The sequence below is a fragment of the Phoxinus phoxinus genome (assembly GCF_949152265.1).
Source record: "Phoxinus phoxinus genome assembly, chromosome: 3".
In the NCBI taxonomy this organism is placed as follows: domain Eukaryota; kingdom Metazoa; phylum Chordata; class Actinopteri; order Cypriniformes; family Leuciscidae; genus Phoxinus; species Phoxinus phoxinus.
Window position 1 is genome coordinate 43,739,179 of NC_136878.1, and position 20,358 is coordinate 43,759,536.

The window sequence follows — 20,358 nt, forward strand, 5'->3', positions numbered from 1 at the left end:
CAAACTATTAATCATAAATCCACCGGTGTGTTGCGCAAATCATTTTACCATATACTGTGGTACCATTTACTGATAAACCATGTGACAGGGCCTTACCCAAAGAGTGACAAGTGTTGGTTGTAGTCGCTTATATAGAGACAGATACTAGTGTTCTTAGTTTAGCCATAGGGATAGTTCACCAAAAGTGAAAATTCTGTAATTTCTCACCCTCATGTCGTTCCAAACCCATAAGACTTTAGTTCATCTTCAGGACAAAATTTCATTTAAATGAAGACCTTTTTTGATAAATTCTTTCTGAGAGCTTTGTCAACTACCAATTTAAAGCTCCAGAAAGGTAGTAAGGACACTGGACACCATAAAAGTAATCCATACGACCCAAGAGGTTTCAATTTTATTAAGTTTAACACAACAACATCTGCTCTCGCGTCAACATAACACCCATGCGTCGTGGCGCTCTTGTGAACGCGCGCAATGCCCTTTCAAATAACCATTTCATAATTTTCTCCTTACCATTTTCTGTGCTGAAAGACTTGCTGTTCCTCTTTGTAGATTTCGTTCATTAAGAAATTATAAATCTGGTGGTCAACAGAAAGTTCACAGCTTTACTCTGGACTGGAGAACATTTTAATCACTTAAGCATTTGACTTTGGCATAAATAAGAAAGAAGTCATATTCTGCTTAGATGTCACATTTATTGTTTGAAAGCTCATTTGTTAATCAAAAAATAATTTGCAACAAAAAAGCATGGAGAGAGAGAGAGAGTTATTCATACAACTTTTCCCACGCAAACTTTTTGTGGTACAAGCTGAGGTACAAGAGGTAACACAGAAAAAGTAATATATATTAAACATAAATAACATTAGCAGATCCTTCATTTGAAAGAATATTGAAATAATAAATATATAAAATACTGCAGCAACCCCGTTGCAGATCATGTAAAGTTCTTACAAGACCTTGATTGCTAATGGTTTAATTTAGACATTTTGAATGATTTGATTTACAAATGGTTGCAAATTTGTACCAAAAGTCTTTTTAAATCAAAACTTTAAATAACTCCTTCCTGTAACATGGACATTAGGCTTGTTTGAGTACAGATAGTTTTGGGCTTTATTCAAAGCTTCCCTAAAACATTCTTTAAGAAATTGACGCCATTCCTAACTCTTTCCCTGCCAGTTTTTTTTATTTATTTTTTAGTTGCCAGTCAGTGCCAGGATTTTTGATAATTTTCACAAAATTTCCGTGGGCCCCAGAATATTTTGTTGTATGAATATCTAAACAAAAAGCTGAAAATCCTCTGGATCGGATTCAGAACAATGATAGAGTCATCAACACCCCAACGCTTCACAGTCCTGTACCTCGTCCTGGGTCGACATTTCGCTCTGTAACATTAGGCAGTTTTGATTTATATGCGTTAGCTTCTATCTCTTGTTTCTGTTTCTTCTTCATCTGTGTTTTGATACAGAGATATCAGAAGATGCGTAATAGCGCCCCCTACCGTATAGTGGTGAAAACATGGATTGCCGAATAATTCTCTCATTAGCAAGGAAGCGTTGTGTCATAAACAGAGGCGGACAGAGTACACAGCTTCATTACTTGAGTAAAAGTACAGATACCCCTTGCTAAATTTTACTCAAGTACAAGTAAAAGTACTACAGTCAGATGTCTACTCAAGTAAAAGTACTGAAGTACTTGTTTTTAAAGTACTTGAGTATCAAGAGTACAAGAGTACATTTTTTAAATATTGCATTACTACTGCCACAGTGCTTACATTTATGTACAGAAACATCCTACATGGAGTTATGAAAAATGTTAATGTGAATACCTTGGAGAATGTAAAAGGAATTGAAAGTAAAATCAAGTAATTTTCATCTTTTTACCACGTTGCTTTATTTAACATTTCGCACTTGCCCACGAGGCAATAGCACAATAGCAACGCTCTGACAAACCTCTGCTAGAGTTTTAATGGATTTTTGCACCCACATTTGAACTAACAATTGTGTGTACATGTGAGTTTCTCTGTTTTTTCATCAATCAAATCAATAAAGCTAAACCAGCAAAGAAGGCAATATAGCAATGTTCTGACACACCTCTGAACCACACCTCTGAAAGGTGATTGCTGATAGGCTGTCCCAATCAGTGGCGCCTGCACAATCCAGTCACGTTTGAGAGGGAAACAACTAATTGAGGGTTTCCGAGATTTTTTTTTTTTTTTAGAAAAAGTAACGGTTACTCAGTACTCACGGTTATGGATAGAAATGTAGTGGAGTAAAGAGTACAATATTTGCCTCTCAAATGTACTTGAGTAAAATCATGAGTACTCCCCAAAAATGATACTCGAGTAAAGTACAGATCCCTCAAAATTGTACTTAAGTACTGTACTCAAGTAAATGTACTCCGTTACTGTCCGGCTCTGGTCATAAACGACGGAAAATTCTGTCATTGGCGGGGAAAGAATTAATAATCAACTATATGTGGGTGTCTGAAGGTGAACGTACTTTCATATTTACAAGGAAGGTCTCTAATCTTCTACCATTGTGTGTGTGTCTGACTATAATCAGTCAGACCATTCATTCTCATCAAGCTCTGAGTCGTCTTCTGAGTCGCTGTACTCCACGGCTATGCGGCGAGAGAGTATAGTGGCCACGTCATTCCCCACCGGCTCTCTTTTAGCCTGCTGTTCCTGTTGCTCCTGTACTTTCTTTAGTTGGATACCTGAACACACACACACACACACACACACATGTACAGTAGCCTATACAGTACACAGGGCCAACTTGTTTTGCGCATAGCATTGACACTCTTAAAATCTTATATAGTAGATGCAGAGTTTGGACTAAACAAAAAAAGCATTAAAAATTACTTAAATTAATCATATGACTCAACATAGACTTCTACATTTACATCCAAGCTACAATATTAATCAAATTTGGTTAATCCAAATTCCAATTATGTACTGTATCATATGTGCCTATGTGAATGTGCACTTGTTTTGTACTTCAAATCTTATGAGTATTTGATTTAAAAAAAATCAACTAATATATGATATACACTTGCGCTTAAAAAGAGAACACTTTCATGACACTTAAGCACACTTTTAAAAAGTGCACTTTGTAAAATCAAATTAAAGGTTTTACATTCAAGTACATTTTAAATAATTGTCTTTAAATAATATTTTGTCTTGCTTTAAAGAAGTACTTATTTTGATGTGTTGACTAATATACTAAAGCACAAGTAAAGTACTTGATTATAATTGTAACGGTAGTGTGATATTCCATTTCATTACAAATATATAGAAATTACGTTAAAAAGTATATTTTAGTTTACTATGAAAGCTCGTCGGTACATTCAGCAGTACACTTTAATCATATTTAAAAGACTAGAAATAATTATGAATTGACAAAGATGTACTTAAGTTTAGTCAAAAAAATTTGCATTAGATTTTAATTTAATTGCAATTAAGTGTACAAAACATTACATTAAGTATATTATTTTCTTAAGCATCCTAAATTGCACTTCTTTGTCACAAGTGTACTGTATACAGTACTGTAGTCATGTTAATGTTCAGCACTCTCCTGTGTATGTTTATAAGTATGCACTGGACTTACCCATGCGTATTGCTGAGAGTAGGTCACTGCGAGCGTCTGTGACGGGCTTCAGACAGCGTCTCCGTCCCTCTCCGAGTGCGACGGGATGAGGTGGAGGTGCAGGAGGAGGAGGAGGACCTGAAACCGGTCCGGGAGGCGGGACAGGAGGAAGAGGACACCGTAGGGAAGATGTGATTGGTCCAGGATGAGGAGTCGCTGGAGGTGAGGCGAACGCCGTCTGTGCCGAGGGAATGAGGGGAGCCATTGGAGGAGGCGGCGGGCCTGAACTGGCGTAGTACTCCATCATACTACAAGAGAGATGGAGAGAAGGGGAAAAACATAGGATTTGGAAACCTCTCCGAGTAACCTGTACATGAACCAGCATACATGGTCATTGGATAGAGGCTTTTGACTATTAGCATAGAAGTCTGGTCCACTTTGTAGGTTTTTCCAGAGCTCACTGGTAAACCTTGTAAATGCAACGGGTGTGTTCACACTTGGTTGGATTAAAACGAACCCTTGAGCGATTGCTCTGTCTCTGCTCTGCTGCTTTATCTGAATAAGTGTGAACACTGATATCTGAACCCTGGTGCAGCAAACAAGAGGAGAGAGACGCTGAAAACATGAGTCTCGCTCCGCTTCCAAACGAACTCGGGTGCGGCTCGAATGAAATATGAACACAACACGGACCAAAGACATGTAAATAAACCAAAAACAGGAAATGATGTCACAAGATGGGACCCTAAAAAGGACTGAACGCTCAAGCATAACTGTTTTTTCTCATCATAATGGCGATGTTGCTCATCACAGTTCAGTACAGGCGTCAGAACCGCGTCTCCTCACAGCAGATCTGTGTGTGTGTGTGTGCGTGTGTGTGTGCGTGTGTGTGCGTGCGTGTGTGTGCTGCTGTTTTGACTCCTTTACACATTATATAATACGAGTTCTCAGCTGGTCAGAATACAATCATATGTTGCTACGCACACACAACGAGCGCATTTATCCCAGAACACAGCATTGTTTTGGATGTGCGGTAATTTCCGTCTCGAAATATACGTCATAGCCGCCCAATCAGGTTGTGAACACATCCCTATGCCTTTAGATTCGGTGTTAAATGCCAATGTGAACGCTAAGCGGACCAGGGCTAAAAGTTTTTTTCTTGTTGGTACGAACCAAGCGTACCGAACTACAAGTGTGAACACACCTTTAGTTTCCAGACCAATTTAAGATCATGTTTCAGATTCATTTTGAGATCTGAAACTGGCCATTTGAGCCTGCTCTTACATTTCATGAACAGTATGCAATATTCATCACACGGTTAGTGAATGAGTTGTGGGTGGTCTTCGGGTATGCTGTCAAAAGCCCATTTCACACTGGACACGCAAACAGTGCATATTTATTTTCCAACTTAAATTAGAGCAGCATTCACACCCCATGCAATTATAAAAAGTTACTTATTACGTAAATAATTTTAAAAGAGTTAAAAGAATATACTTCAGTGCTAACTAAATGTAAAGGTTTTGGACATATAACTGCATGTTAATTGCAATTAAATGAAAATGTGTTCTAGTTTAAATGCAATTAGCTGAACTCTCTTTTGACTCATTTAACCCTTGAGCGTCCTTATGGACATTTTTGTCTTGTTCAGCTTTGTTTGTTTATTTATCATTTTGCCTGTGTTAATGCCAACTGCATACATTTTGGCACAAGTGTGTATTTTTATTGGAATTTTACTATTTCACCCCTATTTCCATGAATTAATCTATTTTACACTAGTAACACAAAACAGTTACACAGGACATTAAGGACAAAAATGTCCCCATTGAAACCCATTCAAACTGAAAACTTTTTTTAAATCCCAGGGCCATTTAACTATAAAATGATGCAGTCTTTGTTAATAGGCTTTCAGTCTGTTGCAACGCCTCAAAATAAATATATATATATATATATATATTTTACCAGATGGTACCATTTTCTTAGGTTTGGCCTATAAAGCAAATACTTGCTTTATTCCTGTTTTATGCATCTCCGTGTTGTATAACCAATTGGATATACTGTATTATGCAGCTATAATTGTGTTGGTATGTTGGTATGGATGTAATAAAAAAAATTGTGTGTACTGTGTATATAAGTACAGTTTAAAAAATATATACTCATAAGATCTGAAGTACACTACAAGTCCACATTCAATACAATTAAGTGCACTTCTTTTTCACAAGGAGCAGAACAAAACTAAAATACAAAATAAAACTATTTAACTAATCTGTTTTTTTTTTTAATTGAAGAAAAAACATGCAACAGAAAGTTTTGCACTAGAAATAGTCGTAGAGTAGACTAAAGTTGTAGATTATTGATCATATGTGCTACACTACACAGCATGTTATATGGCTTAACATGGTTATACGGTGTGTGCGGGACAGTATCACATCACAGCGGACTATGCTGGCAATTGTAAATGAAAGCATGTGACGGGTCAGAGCACTGCATAAAGTTGTGCAATAAGTGCCCAATGCTTCGCCTCTGCTTACGTGTTCAGTGTGAGACTTGACCAGCACTAATTGACCGTTTCGCAAAGACCCGCCCCCCTTAGTTACTGTCGCTATGTCCGACAAGCCACTCCGCTCTCACACACACCATGTTCTCAAGCAGTGAAAAATACATCGCGGAGCAGAGAGGACACTGACAACACACTGACAGACAGGACAGACCAGCTTACTTTTGTAATTAAACATATTAAGCAAAGTCTCACCCAGTCTCAGTCTCATCCAATTTGGACATTTTTTAAAAGAAATGTAAACAATAAATACAGTTTTTTGGCTCTTTAATGTGTCTGACAGATCGCTGTGTCGCTCAGTTAAAGCTGCTCGTGAACCGATCATCTCTTTCTCTTCCTTCTAGTTCATTTATAGCATCAAATAAACATGAATGAACATCAGAAGGAATGTTGTTTTAACAGCGGAAAGGCGTCAGTACACTCCGCTTCTCAAGTTCAAATCCTCCCATGTTAATCTACTAACTCTCCTGACTGCTTTGTTGGACAAAATGGCGGATGGCGAAGTATGATTGGTCAGATCACCTGTCAATCAAGCTCCCTGCGAAGGGTCAACTAGCATGGAAATACTAAAGTTTTTTTTCAGCATTCTGACAAATTCCGAAACCGAAAAACTACAATATCTTGTTTATTTAAAATAGCCGAGTCATGCATTTTTGCTATTACCCATAGTCTGTTGGTGGAAGCATGACGGTTCCATTGACTCCATTTTCCCGGAGCAGGAACTGTGGAGGAGCTGGATGTGTCCGAGCGAGTAAAGCCACTCTGTACCCTGCATCAGCAGCCACAGTTACCCCTGCAGGCCCTCCGATGCTGTGGTACTCGTGCTCCACCCCTCCATTAGCACTCCATGATGCCGTCTCCACGGGACGAGCTCGGGCTGGAGCGGGGCATGCTGGGACTGGGTAGTCCGAGTTGTTTGGATGTGGTCTGGTGAAAAGAAGATTCATGCAAATCATGCAAATAATGATTTCTAAGGAACCGAAATATATTTTACTTCATTAAAATAATTACTAAGTACTTAATACAAATATACACTTAAAGGTACACTGTGTAGGAATTTCTCCAATCTAGCGGTGAAATTGTATTTTGCATTCAAACGAATAGTGCTCTCTAGCGCCTCGCTTTTTCAAATGCATGTTGCAACTACGGTCTTCCAATAGCACTCCATCTCGTTTTCTTTCGGATGATGAGGTTCATTATTTCAAACAAACTGCAACTAGACACACAACATTATGAAGATACCGTGCAGTGCAGCCTTTCAAATTTGCCGGGACAGTGACAAGCGCCATGGCCATGGTCCTCAGTCGGAAAAGAGTGGCTTGCCCACTTCAGGTTGGTGGAGAGTTCCTGCCTTAAGTGGAAGAGTTCAAGTATCTTGGGGTCTTGTTCACGAGTGAAGGAAGGATGGACTGGGAGATTGACAGACGGATCGGAGCAGCTTCTGCAGTAATGCGGTCGATGTACCGGTCTGTTGTGGTGAAGAAGGAGATGAGCCGCAAGGCGAAGCTCTCGATTTACCGGTCAATCTACGTTCCTACTCTCACCTATGGTCATGAGCTTTGGGTATATATATATATTTGGGAGATTTTGGCCGGATACAGGCGGCCGAAATGAGCTTTCTCCGCAGGGTGGCTGGGCGATCCCTTAGAGATAGGGTGAGAAGCTCGGTCACTCGGGAGAAGCTCAGAGTAGAGCCGCTGCTCCTCCACATCGAGAGGGGTCAGCTGAGGGTTCCCGGGAAGGTGTTCCGGGCGTGTCCCACCGGGAGGAAGACCTAGGACATGCTGGACCCCGGCTGGCCTGGGAACGCCTCGGTGTCCCCCCGGAAGAGCTGGAGGAAGTGTCTAGGGAGAGGGAAGTCTGGGCATTTCTGCTTAGACTGCTGCCCCCGCGACCCGGCCCCGGATAAGCGGAAGAAGATGGATGGATGGAGTGACAAGCGCCTCTCACTGATCTACCTGTCCGTTTCAGTCACGTGCCGCTGGCTCTGAACGAAAACACGTTGTGGAAACGCGTTGAGGTAGGCTAGTGCTTTTTGTCCCTCTCTGCTATTATAGTTGTTCGAGATGGCGGAACCCGTCCCATGTAAATAAAGATAAGAAATTCTTCGCTTACGAGGATAAGTCAGATCATTGGCAGAGGTCATTTTACAACAATGAGGACATATTTATGAATAAAGACATTGATTTTAACTAATAAAATACTTAAAAAACTACACAGTGTACCTTTAACCGGTCAAAAGTTTGGAATAATTCAAATTTAAAAAGTGTCACACGATCCTTCAGAAATCTAATATACTTATTTGGTGCTCAATTATTAATAATGGTTCTTACATTTATCAATGTTGGAAACAGTTTTGGCTGCTTAATATTTTTGTGGAAACTGTGACAGATGTCTTTACTGTCCCTTTTGATCAATATAATGTGTCCTTGCTGAATAAAAGTATTCATTTATTATTATTCAAATTATTTTTTAAATCTTACTTAACCCAAACCTCTAATTGGTAGTGTATCATGGTTTACACACACACACACACACACACACACACACACACACACACACACACACACACACACACACACACACACACACACACACACACACACACACACACACACACACACACACACACACACACACACACAATATTAGAGCAGTAGAAATCAGCACATCAGAATTATTACTGAAGAATGAAGTGACACTGAAGACTGGAGTAATGATGCTGAAAATTCAGCTTTAAACACAGGAATACATTACATAGAAAAGTTATTTTCAATTTGAATAATATTTCACAATATTACTGTTTTACTGTGTTTTTGATTACGTAAATAAATGCAGCGTTGATAAGCACAAGAAACCTCTTTCAAAAACTTGTGAAAGCAAATACCTGCACACAGTTAAATGAAAAATGTATTATATAAATTATGTATCCAAATAATTTATAATAACCACTGCAATATTCCATAAAAAAATAAGAATTGTTCATTTTGATTTCATTATGCCTTTAAATTAATACTTAAAAATTCTTTTATTGTATCCTTGTGCATATCATGCCGGTGTGTATTTTAATATTAATGTTTGCATTGCATTGTCCCAGTCACTTATTCACTTATATTACTAAGTACATCACTGTAACCATTAATATTATTATTATTTTATAAAAAAAAATCCTGAGTAATGAGTTGAAATAATTTTTTTGTGATTAATATGGCATAAATACGGTTTAAAATATCAGACCTGTACTCTGGAGACAGCGAGCCCTCAGACGATACACCCCTGCGAAGTGTGTGACGATGATGACGATGGTCCGGCCGGAGCTCTTTATCAAAAGCCATCATGTTCCATTCCTGTCTGCGGTTATGAGCCTTACGAACCTTCTTCACCTCACGAGGCAACGTCCCATCAACACCCCGCTTCTGCTCCTGTGCCAGAACATGTAAAGGATCTGAGCTTTTAGCTTGTGAAAACTTGAGCAATATCTTTTTCCTCTGGGATAGGGTCGTGTTGAGAGAGTTTTCACTCGCAGGAACTGTGTGTGAATGTGTCAAATAAGCCAAACTCATGAAGTCATACACTGCTGCAAACCCAACTACGTCTGCAAAAACGCTACCAGAGACATTATAGACATTTATTTACCCTGTGTTTCCTCTTCTCTTTTCTCTTGTCTTCTGTGTCTTGAAGCATTTTCTCCTTCCACAAGTCAAAGAAATATGAGGGGTCTGTGTAGAACTTAATTCCATCAATATGGTCATCCCTGGATCAAACAAACAAACAAACACAACTCATTTATAGAGTATGTTCAGAGGTGGTGGTTTGTCGCTGGTGTTGTACACACACACACACACAAACACACACACACACACACCTGTAAAGAGAGTATGTTGAGAGGTGGTGGTTTGTCGCTGGTGTTGTACACACACACACACACACACCTGTAAGCAGAGAGTATGTTCAGAGGTGGTGGTTTGTCGCTGGTGTTGTACACACACACACACACACACACACACACACACACACACACACACACCTGTAAAGAGAGTATGTTGAGAGGTGGTGGTTTGTCGCTGGTGTTGTACACACACACACACACACACACACACACACACACACACACACACACACACACACACACCTGTAAGCAGAGAGTATGTTGAGAGGTGGTGGTTTGTCACTGGTGTTGTACACACACAAGCACACACACACACACACACACACACACACAAGCACACACACACACACACACACACCTGTAAGCAGAGAGTATGTTGAGAGGTGGTGGTCTGTCGCTGGTGTTGTACACACACACACACACACACACACAAGCACACACACACACACCTGTAAGCAGAGAGTATGTTGAGAGGTGGTGGTTTGTCGCTGGTGTTGTACACACACACACACACACACACACACACCTGTAAGCAGAGAGTATGTTGAGAGGTGGTGGTTTGTCGCTGGTGTTGTACACACACAAGCACACACACACACACACACAAGCACACACACACACACACACACCTGTAAGCAGAGAGTATGTTGAGAGGTGGTGGTCTGTCGCTGGTGTTGTACACACACACACACACACACACACACACACACACACACACACACACACCTGTAAGCAGAGAGTATGTTGAGAGGTGGTGGTTTGTCGCTGGTGTTGTACACACACACACACACACACACCTGTAAGCAGAGAGTATGTTGAGAGGTGGTGGTTTGTCGCTGGTGTTGTACACACACACACACACACACACCTGTAAGCAGAGAGTATGTTGAGAGGTGGTGGTTTGTCGCTGGTGTTGTACACACACACACACACACACACCTGTAAGCAGAGAGTATGTTGAGAGGTGGTGGTTTGTCGCTGGTGTTGTACACACACACACACACACCTGTAAGCAGAGAGTATGTTGAGAGGTGGTGGTTTGTCGCTGGTGTTGTACACACACACACACACACACACACACACACACACACACACACACACACACACACACACACACACACACACACACCTGTAAGCAGAGAGTATGTTGAGAGGTGGTGGCTTGTCGCTGGTGTTGTACACACACACACACACACACACACACACACACACACACACACACACACACACACCTGTAAGCAGAGAGTATGTTGAGAGGTGGTGGTTTGTCGCTGGTGTTGTACACACACAAGCACACACACACACACACACACACACACACACACACACACACACACACACACACACACCTGTAAGCAGAGAGTATGTTGAGAGGTGGTGGTTTGTCGCTGGTGTTGTACACACACAAGCACACACACACACACACACACACACACACACACACACACACACACACACACACACCTGTAAGCAGAGAGTATGTTGAGAGGTGGTGGTTTGTCGCTGGTGTTGTACATCTCTGTGATGGGGTTCGGAGTGCTGCTCTTTGTCACCGCCTGCTGGTCTTGAACAGTAGAGCTCTTGAAGGCTTTACGCATGTTAATGTCCTGAAGTGAGACTGTGGAAAAAGGAAACAGAGAGATTATTACACAAAGTACACAATATCTGCTCTCCACAGAATGAGAAAACACACCATTTACAAAGTTATATACATGCCCTGTATTATCCATGAGTTGTATTATTTCATGCTATAGTAACTCCATTTAACACATTTACCATCAGTTTCACAGATTTAAAAGAATAGCGAAAAATTGAGAAAAATACGCCTGGGGATGCCCATCATTCATGTATGATGCTATTAATATTTCACTGGTTCTGGTTTAAATCTATCGCTTGGTTAACCTTACTTTGACATTTTACGTAATGTAACTTGCATGTCGTTGCTTGCCACAGACAGTCATTTTTATTTATCAATAATTTAATGGGTAATGGTACAAATTTATAATAAATACTGCAATATTTAATTAAAAAGAATTGTCATTTTAATTTCATGGTGACATTAAAATGCACCCAAAGGAGATCCACGGGTCATTTTGAACCACATATCCTGTTAAAAAAGCCCCCCTCTCTCTGGTCAAGTGTATGTGATCCTTGACCTTTGACCTTGACTGACCTTCCTCCACACTAGAGTCCAACTCAGTGACCTTGATTGCAAGACGGTCTACGCGGTCCTGTAGAGAATTCGCACGCAGGTAGAATGTGTTGGCTTCATTAAAGAGCTCACCAAACACGTCCTCGGCATGTTTACCTATTGAAGAAGAGAACGACCGACAGAAGATCGGAGATGAGCTTTAGAGAAAGCAGAAAACATCAGGAACAATCCTCTTGATGCAAGCGGAGGCTAAGCTATGTGCTCAAGGGCACAACAATCTTCAACATTGCAGTGTGTCCACTCCTATATAATCCGATATGATCTAATACACTGGAGAACTGCAACACATAAAACTCGTGCATCGGCGGCCCGTTCGTTTTGTTTGGCTTTATTGGCGACGCTGGGTTAGTGGCGGTGTAATGCATTGCATTGGTAAAAAAAAAAGTATAATATTATAACTATTATTATTATGTAGTGTAATGTAGACAGACACTGTAACTAAAAGATGTTTAAAATTTTCTTTGTTTAATTTGCACATCGAATATGGGTTGAAGCTTTTCATTTTGAACTCTCAAAGTGCACCAGATTGATTAATAATAATTAAAAATTGTGGGGCGGGGGCAAAATTGTTGTTGCACTGGGCAGTTGCCCCCCTATACACACACACACACCTGTAAGCAGAGAGTATGTTCAGAGGTGGTGGTTTGTCACTGGTGTTGTACACACACACACACACACCCGTAAGCAGAGAGTAGTTTGTCGCTGGTGTTGTACACACACACACACACACACACACACACACACACACACACACACACACACACACACACACACACACACCTGTAAGCAGAGAGTAGTTTGTCGCTGGTGTTGTACAAACACACACACACACACACACACACACACACACACACACACCCGTAAGCAGAGAATATGTTCAGAGGTGGTGGTTTGTCACTGGTGTTGTACACACACACACACACACACACCTGTAAGCAGAGAGTAGTATGTCGCTGGTGTTGTACACACACACACACACCCGTAAGCAGAGAGTATGTTCAGAGGTGGTGGTTTGTCGCTGGTGTTTTACACACACACACACACACACACCCGTAAGCAGAGTATGTTCAGAGGTGGTGGTTTGTCACTGGTGTTTTACATCGCTGTGATGGGGTTTGGAGTGAAACATGCACACACACACACACACACACCTGTAAGCACATAAATATTCACTCCAAATCAAACGACGCGTATCTCATTCTACATTCACACAAAGACATATCACATGCTCAGCAACATAAAGATGCGCACGCACACACACACACACACACACACACACACACACACACACACACACACACACACACACACACACACACACACACACACACACACACACAGGAAATTGCCTGCAACATGAATTCACCAATTCAGGATCTTTGACCCCACAGAACATGCACACACTCGGCGCCACATCTGTCGATCTCTCTCTGCACTTGATGGGATTAAGCTTTAGAGCATTTGCTGGAAGCCAGCGTACAAAAAGCATTGTTATCTCATCTCATTCCATCTATTGATTTATAGTGTGTGTGTGTAAAACGCCACTACTTGCATATAGAATCAACTATATTATGATTTTAACCAGAACGCTAAACTGTGTTTATTTATTTATAAATGTATACAATTAATTATTTATACTACCTCTAATATTTAAAAAAAATATTATTGTTATTATTTTTTAGGCAATATTGGTAGAAATGTTTAATTGGTATTTTTTGTTTTGTTGTCCAGCTGTTTGGGTAAATTGTCAAATGATTATTGAAAAGAACACATATTGACATCAGAAAATAAGTATACATATTGTATGATGGTATTGTAAAGGCAGCTTAAAAAAAATCAAAATCTATTTCATCCCATCAAACATGATCGAGTCGGTCTTACTGAGGCTGCTGAGCTGGCGTATGATGGCAGAGAGTGTGTTGTTGGTCACACACTCCAGCTCATTGCTGATGGTCTCAGGTAAAGCTCCTCTGCACAGATGCCGTGGCTCAATGTTTCTCTTGACCAGCGGCATGGCTTCACCTCACCACACACACACACACACACACACACACCAGCAAACCTCAGCACCTGGAAGTACACAAACAAGATCAGTTAGACCAAATATCCTCACACATCATTCACAATGTCACATAATGAAGACTAAAACATAAACCTGACAGATTGAAAGTGCCATTAATAACCCAATTTAATATAATTTATGTTAAAAACGAATCAATATAAGGTAACGATCACTACAGCTGTCAAGAGGACACCACACACACACACACACACACACACACACACACACACGCAAACACATACACACACACACACACTTTATAGTTTTAAAAATAATACTACTTGAGGAAATAATATACTTTTTTAAAAAGTCTTAAGTGAAAATTTTATGTAATGGTTTTGGACCCTTAATTGCATGTTAATAAATATATTTTAATGTAATTTCTTTTGAAACTGGTATTACATCTGTAATGATGACATTTTAAAACACTACCGTTGAATTATCATCAAGGACTTTACATGTACTTCAGTATGTTAATCAACACGTTAAAATAACAGTACAAACATGACAAAAAAATTATTAAAACACATTGGTAAAACTTTTAATTTGACATTATTACAAAGTGCACTTTTTTTAAAGTGTACTCAAGTTTGGTAAACCGTTATATAAACACCTCACTAGTTCATTTCAAAGCTTGCATGATGTGTAATGTTATTTTCATTCTGTGGCCTACTATCCAGAAACAAGTAAGGTAACTGTGTGTCACCAGAAGATTATACAGGGGATTAAGTTATCAGATGCGCGCGCGCACACACACACACACACACGCGCACACACACACACACACACACACACGCACGCACGCACACGCACACACACACACACACACACACGCACACACACTGCTCTCTGGATTACACCCGCTGTCACATTAACTCCCAATGACACATTTGAGAGAGAACCCTGCAAAAGATTTGACACATTTGTTACTCTTTAATGCGTGAAACTAATAATGTGTGTAGAATAAAAGGAATGATCTTAATCTAAAACCTTTAAATCCACAACACAGATTCACCTTCCTGCAGAACACAGCAGTGCTGAGACATGGATGTTAGTTTTATTTCAATCCGAGGCTCAATGTTTGCGCTATTGAATATTTGATCAATAACACAGGTTTGAAGTCACATTCCCACATTAGTTATATTTAGGGTTCAGGCTTCAGGAGAAGCTAAGCACAAATGTAATTGCTCAGCATCTCTCGGTTAGCGACTATAGTGGAAAGGTCCATTAACTCAAATGGAAATCAATGGCTCACTGCTCAACAGTGCTCCATTCCACTAAAAGCACACAACACACAATATCACATTGTACTAAATTACACTAATTATCTGTTAATGACTAAAAAAATTAGGACAAAATATTTATTTCACGAGAGATTGACATTGTTATGGATGTGGCAAAGTTAATGTATTTTGTATGTAACATACACGATTAACCCCGTAGCAGATCTATACAGGTGGAGCTGGGGAAGGTGGAGGGTTCCTGAAGCAGAGTATCTGAATGTTGAGCAGCGAGCCTCAGCAACCAATCAGCGGCACTATATAGATAACGATCTGATCGCTTGCTAACAAATTGAGTTGAGGACCTATCAGCCTGTGCCGTCGCCATTTCATGACAGAACTTTGCATTTCTGCTTTTTTTATTTTTGTAAAAACTAATTGCAAGCTACAGTTAAAATATTTAAAGACATTATGACACTTGAAATGCAGATGTGGGAGGAGAAACGTGACAAACAAGTAAAATACTAAATTAGCAATATACTATAGATGGGGTTTATTTATATGCCATCACCAGAGGCAAACATAGTCTATAAAAATAGTAGGCTATAATAAATTACTTGTGTTTCTTTTCTTTTTTTTAAGTTTTATTTATTTATTTTAATGTGCCATGGTAGTAGCATGGTATTTTTAAAGTACTGTACCCTGTAAAAAGCAACATCATATATGATAATAATTCAGTACATGGTTCAAAGAAGCATGGCATCACTACCATCCCTGTGCCATCACCAGTACTTTTGTAAACGGAACTGGAGTTGGCAAAGCGCTCTCAACTCCGAAACGCTGATAGATAGCAAAGTTGAGGACTTACTTAATTAATGTAAGTTATCGTCCAGCATTAATGACGCGCTGCTCCGAGTCGCGTCGACGCTGACAGCTACGAGAGTTTATTATAGCGGACCATTAATCTCCCAACCTATGCCTTAAATAAACTATGTAAACATGTACGATTAGTTATATTATAAGAGCGAAGCACTTCACAAAGTTTTGAGTATGTATTTCAAAACATGTTCGCTTACCAAAAGTGTCTTGAAAGCAGACGCACGTCAGACGAAACGGAGGTCTGTCACTCTTCCATCAGGGCATCGCATTAGGGCGGGATTATCATGTTGATTGACAGTTCTGTGCACCAATCGCATTTCAGGATCGGGAAGCTTCTTTTGAGATTAAAACTGAGAGGACCAATCAAGCAGTCGCGTGTGGATGAGGAGAAGCGCCGGGCTGTCATGGGACAGTTTCAGGATAGGGAATTAGGAAAGGTGAGCTATATAAATGTAAGCGTAATTCTTTCTATAGATTTAGTTCAAAACTATATCAAATGGTAGGCAAATGAATTATATCCTCCACACTCGAAGAGATGCCATAGAAGAACCAAATGTCTAGAGAAAAACTGTAAAAAAATAAAATAATAAATAATAATTAGATTCAAATAAATTAGTAAAGCAATAAATGAGATCTAATTAAATTAATAAATAATGTGATTTTAAAAATGTGATTAGTTATTAATCTATTAAATATATTTAAAAATATATATATATTAATAAAAAGAATTAGATTAATATTAAATAAAATAAAAATACATATAACAAAATATGTAATAATGTAACTGAAATCAATTTGAATATTTATACTATTAATTTTTAATGTGTATAAATTAAGGGTTTATAAAAGCCAGATGCCTTATACATTTTAGAATGGGCGCCCCTCACACAGAGATGCTCATATCTAAAAGATTAAAAAACCTGCCCTAAAGAACCTATCAGTGAACAGTTCTTCAAATAACCCTTTTTTTTCTTAGAGAGAAGAACATTTGAGAACATTTTTCCACTATAAAAAACCTTTTGTGCATTGAAAAGGTTCTATAGATGTTAAAGGTTCTTGAACCATTAAAGGGATAGTTTACCCCAAAAAAAAAAAAATCTGTCATTAATTAGCTACTCACCCCCTCATCATCATCTTCGGAACACACTTGAAGATCTTTTTGAGTAAATCTGAGAGCTTTCTGTCCCTCCATTGACAGATACGCAACTACCACTTTCAAGCCCCAGAAAGCTAGTAAAGACATCATTAAAGTATTCCATGATGTTACTCCGGTGTTACGCATATATTTGCATAAAATGTTGCCGCTCTCGAACGCTCTCAACTCTTTCTCTGGTCTGCTGTCAATCCCACAATGCACAGCGCGAGCGTGAAGTTCATCGCATCTTCCAGGAACGCTCAGTGGACCCGCAAACGCAGTGGACCCGCATTGTTACGGGTTTGGAACGATATGACGGAGACTAATTAATGAACCTTTTAATGCAATTTTCTATTTCTGGGTGAACTATAAAAAACCTTTATTTTTAAGAGTGCAAACTCAAAACCCAATAATATCATCTTATTTTTGTAATATCTCTTGAGTAAACAAGTTAACAGACTGTGCTGCCGGTTGTCTCATTTGTTTTGAGTGCTGTGATTGTATGCAGTATTAATCATAATGTCTTTAGGCCAAAACAATAGGCTAATTATCTTACCGTTCACATTTTGCTGTTGGGTATCTTCCCACAAAAGGTCATTGTGGGTCACATGAGTGTATTCCTATAGGGAATAGGCTAACTCTGTAAATGTTTAAATAGCTTATTTGTAGCCATGGCTTTAATGTAAATGTTTTTAAGGCTAAAATAATCCTACCCTGAAAAATACTGCATGAGTGTAACAACTATTCAGCTCTTGACTTGACAGATAGTATTAGTTAATTAGTCTTATAGCTTCTTTATAATCACTATGATTGCTGTTGTCATTTATTTAGCCCATTGTATTATTATTTATGTAGGTCCTTTGATTTGCTCACTATAGTTTTACATGCCGATCCATCATCTGTCATCTGTTTATTAGCCTGCGGTAATCACAGAAGTCCAGATCAATATGTCAATGTCATTCAAATGTAGGGCAAAACTAAATGTTAACATGTTAACAACAGGCTGTTGACCTTTCATAAGGAAATATCTGTTAATATTCATACAAAAATATATATACTATATAAATAATGCTGCCACATGCATCAATATTTATAATAAAACCAGACCAGTGTATTTACGTTAATAAAAGGATCTGCTAATTTGCACCCAATTTTAGCCACTTGATACCTGGGGCCTTTCTGTTTTAAATATGGTGTAACACAATGGTCTTCAGCTGGATTACAGAAATTCACATAAACAATGTTATATTGTGATTTAAATGTAAAATTGAAACATATTTATGAATTATATAGTACTCTATCTATACAGTGGCCCGAAAAAGTATATGGGGGCTTGAATATATGAATATCTTTGCATTAGGTCTATATAATAACAAAATATCAGTGGCATTTTTATATATATATATATATATAGCAAGACACTTTTTTAAGCAAATTTAAACGCTTTCTGTTTATTACATTTTGTGGAAAAAATGACTGATGAATTACTGTTACTCAGTTTCAAAGGACTTCATATGTGAACTTGAGAAGTGACTTCATATCCACTAAAAATCACTGAGGCAACAGCTGATTAAAAGTCATTGCAAAACTGTTAATAAGCTGTTGGTGTAGCTTGATAAAGGCTTTATTTGGGGCAGCGCTGACAGCTGGGGAAGGACAAGGAACCAGTTGGCTTGACTCCAGGCACAAACCACTTTTAAATGAAGTATTGACCATTAAAACACTGATGGAGCCATATTGACATGTAGTGAATGCAGTGACCTTTATATACAGTGTGTTAATGAATTATTAGTTTGATAACAATTGAAAACCTTTTTGTCAGATAGACTTTAAAATGTTGTGAATAATTACAAATAATGTAATACTTTTTTTTATAAACATGTTCTGTTTGTAAGGGTTTGAATTATTTTGTGTGTGTGTGTGTGTGTGTGTGTGTGTGTGTATATATATATATATATATATATGCTCTTTTCTGCAATCCTACAAATCTGCTGTATAGCATGGGTTGAATTTTGAAAACGTTCTTGTATTTCAACAGGCAAAAGGCAAAAAACAAAACCAGAAATCATTTACATTAAAGAATATATTCGCTTTTGCCACAGGAAATAACATTAAATATCAAAAAATGTACTTACATATATTTTTTATCAATCCATGAATCAGAAGGTTCATGAAAGATCAACAGCCTTCAAAAATAAGATCCCATGTTTTACGAATAAAATGTGAATTACCCGAGTAAAAACTCTCAGAGTATAGAAAATTTTGCAGTGCGTGCTAATGAAGTGAAGGAGAAAAAAACTCATTTTCAGAAAACAGTATTTATATATTGTAACTGAAATCTACAGACAGAATTAGATAAAGTGTAAAAAAGTAAAACTTCATTAAATGTGTATTGAAGAAAATTAGCTCATCATCTTGAAATTGTCCAGTGCATGAAAAAAACACACAATGGTTTTGTCTGTAGTGGTCAAGACATGAGAAATCAAATTTACCCTGATCTTTGGACATATAAATCCTCTTTGTGCCATTAAAACATCCTACAAGTTTCATGGCTTAAAATGTCCTCCTCAAAACAAAAATAACATTTATTTAATCAAGCTTGTGTGGATATGACAGCTTATAAAGCCGGGTGAACGCTGTACAATTTATAGTAGTCCTTTACGAATGTACTACAATGTACACTGTACTATCTCTAGCATTAATTTTCATAATGGCTTTACTTGATAAAAAAAAGGAAAAGGACGTTTGCACACTGCCTCCGTCATAATTTTTTTTGGATCGGGTTCGATTTTCTATCGGTAACAAGCAATTTGACAACTGCTTTGT

General features: G+C 38.6%; 1 protein-coding gene across 1 annotated transcript; it reads right to left on the bottom strand.

Moving 5' to 3' along the window:
• Nucleotides 1-660: 660 nt before the first annotated feature.
• wasf3a (WASP family member 3a) lies at nucleotides 661-16,718 on the bottom strand. Its single transcript, XM_079606380.1, has 9 exons — nucleotides 16,595-16,718; nucleotides 14,118-14,306; nucleotides 12,198-12,332; nucleotides 11,489-11,642; nucleotides 9,772-9,889; nucleotides 9,373-9,557; nucleotides 6,799-7,062; nucleotides 3,606-3,892; nucleotides 661-2,712 (listed from the first exon to the last, which is right to left on the bottom strand). The coding sequence occupies exons 2-9, from the start codon at nucleotides 14,248-14,250 to the stop codon at nucleotides 2,555-2,557; spliced, it is 1,434 nt and encodes a 477-aa protein (XP_079462506.1). The 5' UTR covers nucleotides 14,251-14,306; nucleotides 16,595-16,718; the 3' UTR covers nucleotides 661-2,554.
• Nucleotides 16,719-20,358: the final 3,640 nt, after the last annotated feature.